The sequence below is a fragment of the Dipteris shenzhenensis genome, chromosome 8 (genome assembly GCF_047967505.1).
Source record: "Dipteris shenzhenensis isolate YYH24624 ecotype China chromosome 8, Dip_SZ_1.0, whole genome shotgun sequence".
Lineage (NCBI taxonomy): Eukaryota > Viridiplantae > Streptophyta > Polypodiopsida > Gleicheniales > Dipteridaceae > Dipteris > Dipteris shenzhenensis.
The window spans coordinates 53,190,268-53,192,363 of NC_141603.1; the positions used below are offsets into that span (position 1 = coordinate 53,190,268).

At 46.8% G+C, this 2,096-nt stretch overlaps 1 protein-coding gene across 1 annotated transcript; it reads left to right on the plus strand.

Annotated features, from left to right (window-relative positions):
* Positions 1-714: 714 nt before the first annotated feature.
* On the plus strand, positions 715-2,096 carry LOC147899672 (F-box/kelch-repeat protein At1g22040-like). The gene is made up of 2 exons (XM_087378571.1): positions 715-818; positions 976-2,096. The coding sequence occupies exon 2, from the start codon at positions 993-995 to the stop codon at positions 2,076-2,078; it is 1,086 nt and encodes a 361-aa protein (XP_087234697.1). The 5' UTR covers positions 715-818; positions 976-992; the 3' UTR covers positions 2,079-2,096.

A 2,096-nucleotide genomic window follows, 5' to 3' on the forward strand; every position in this document is an offset into this window, starting at 1 on the left:
TAAATCACTACCCCTAACATTTACAGGGGGCATCGGGTCCTAACAGACCGTTTGTTGCGTCTCATGTTCACATTTATACTTGTTTGCTTTTTCCTTTAAAAAATTCGATAAAATACTAGGATTCATGTTCAATTTTGAGTTGCTCCACGACTGAAAGGCGACCTGCCACAAATCTAGTTTTGGCATGCATTGATTGGAGCACCATGTGAGTATTCTATTTCTATCCCATAAAATTCTCGATCCCCTCTCTCTCTCTCTCTCTCCCTTCTTCTTTTTTTCTCCCCCCTTTTACTCTCTCTCTCTCTCTTCTTCTTCTCTCTCTATCTCAGCTTGGAATTCGCCCCCTTTTCCGCACACCATCTTGGGCAGGCCACATGAGTGAAATTCATCTTGTTCTGCCCCTTCCTCTCTCTCTCTCTCTCTTCTTCATCTTCTCCCTTCTCTCTCTCTCTCTCTCTCTTTCTCTCTCTCTCCTTCTTCTCTCTCTCTAGGGAATGAAATTCATCTTGTTTTTGGAGTGTTCACTAAAAACGCCGAATTGTTAAATGTGCCCTAAACCATGTTGTGTTAACTTCCCGGGCGAGGGGGTATTTGAACGTTGGTGGGGCAGTGGGGGGTGTGGGCGTTGAAGACGACTTCTAGTGTAGCTGAATTGGTGAAGTGAGTGCCTCCTCTGCATGTTTTCCCCCCCATATATTGTTATTGTTATTGTTGCAGAGGAGGCACTCTCTCCACCAATCGACTCACACCACTCGCCCGCTTCTTCCTCACCAGCTCCAATCGTTGCTGGTCTCTCCTTCAATTTGGCTTTCAATCTGGTAAGTACCCTACTCTCGACAAATCGTTTCTTTGGTGCTCAATTTTGCTTTCGGATCTGCTCACACATGATGCGCGGAAGGTTTTTCTCAGCATTTGCATCGAGCGTCGTACCACGAAGCACAATCTCTTTGAAAATGTCTGCTGTGCATCATCCAGGTCCTCAAACTGCAGGCATGAATCATAGTGCGTCAGTGGGAGACACTGCGTGTGCGTCTTCCAAAGATGATCCTCAGGAACTATTAGGTAGCCTCCCTTATGAATTGGCATTTCGATGCCTGGTTAGAGTGCCATGGGTTGCTCACAGTTGCATGCGGATGGTGTGTCGGGAATGGAGGAGCCTTCTCCAAAGCCAGAAGTTCCATGATGCACGTCTCGTTGGACAGTCCCTTAAATCGTGGATTTGCGTTCTCATCAGAGATAGCACGACTTACACGAGTTCTTGGTGGGCATTTGACTTTGAAAATGGCAACTGGTTTCCACTCCCACCGATGCCCAACGTGCAAAGGCTGGCTGTCGGTTCAGAGTGCAGGGTTGTTGGTGGGAAGCTGTACGTCTGTGGGGGGTATCGGGGAAAAACTCTTGATAATGTAACAGTGTTCGATCCCACATTAAACAAATGGTTCGATGCAGCCAAGATGCTCTCTCCACGTAGCCATTTTGTAAGCGGGGTCATAAGAGAACGCCTGTACATAGCAGGGGGTGTGGATGGGAAGCAATCGCGATCACAGTCTGCCGAGTGCTACGATGCAAAGGACAATAGATGGTGTTGGTTGCCGTCGTTAGAGAAAGGGATTTCTTTTGGTTTGGGTGTGACTGTAAATGATAACTTCTTTGTTCAGGCTCGAGGCGGGGAACCAAAAGAAACATTGGTCTTTTCCCCCAATTTCAATCTTTGGAGCGGCCTCAACACACGAATGTTATGTCAACCCATCATACCTCACTGTGTGCTAGATGGGCTGCTCTACAACGCTTGTATCGTCGCTGGTCAGTACATAATCAAGCGTTACAACAGCGAGTCTGATTCCTGGACGACACTGACCGCCTATGGGAGTGTTCATATCAGCAATGGGAGTGCGGGAATCATTGAGGGACTGGTTGCTTTGAACGGAAATCTTTGGGCCATCAGAGAGAACATGGAGGTCGTCAGAATTATGGTGGATAGAGCAACTACCGCAGCCTATTTATTTTGTGTACCGGTAACCTGCACTAGTGTTCATTCCAAGATAAAATTTTTGACTTGTCATGTATTATGGGCTTAAGTTATTTTGTGGCATAAT

Coding starts and splice junctions, on each gene's coding strand:
- LOC147899672 (XM_087378571.1), top strand. CDS start 993: ATGAATCATAGTGCGTCAGTGGGAGACACTGCGTGTGCGTCTTCCAAA.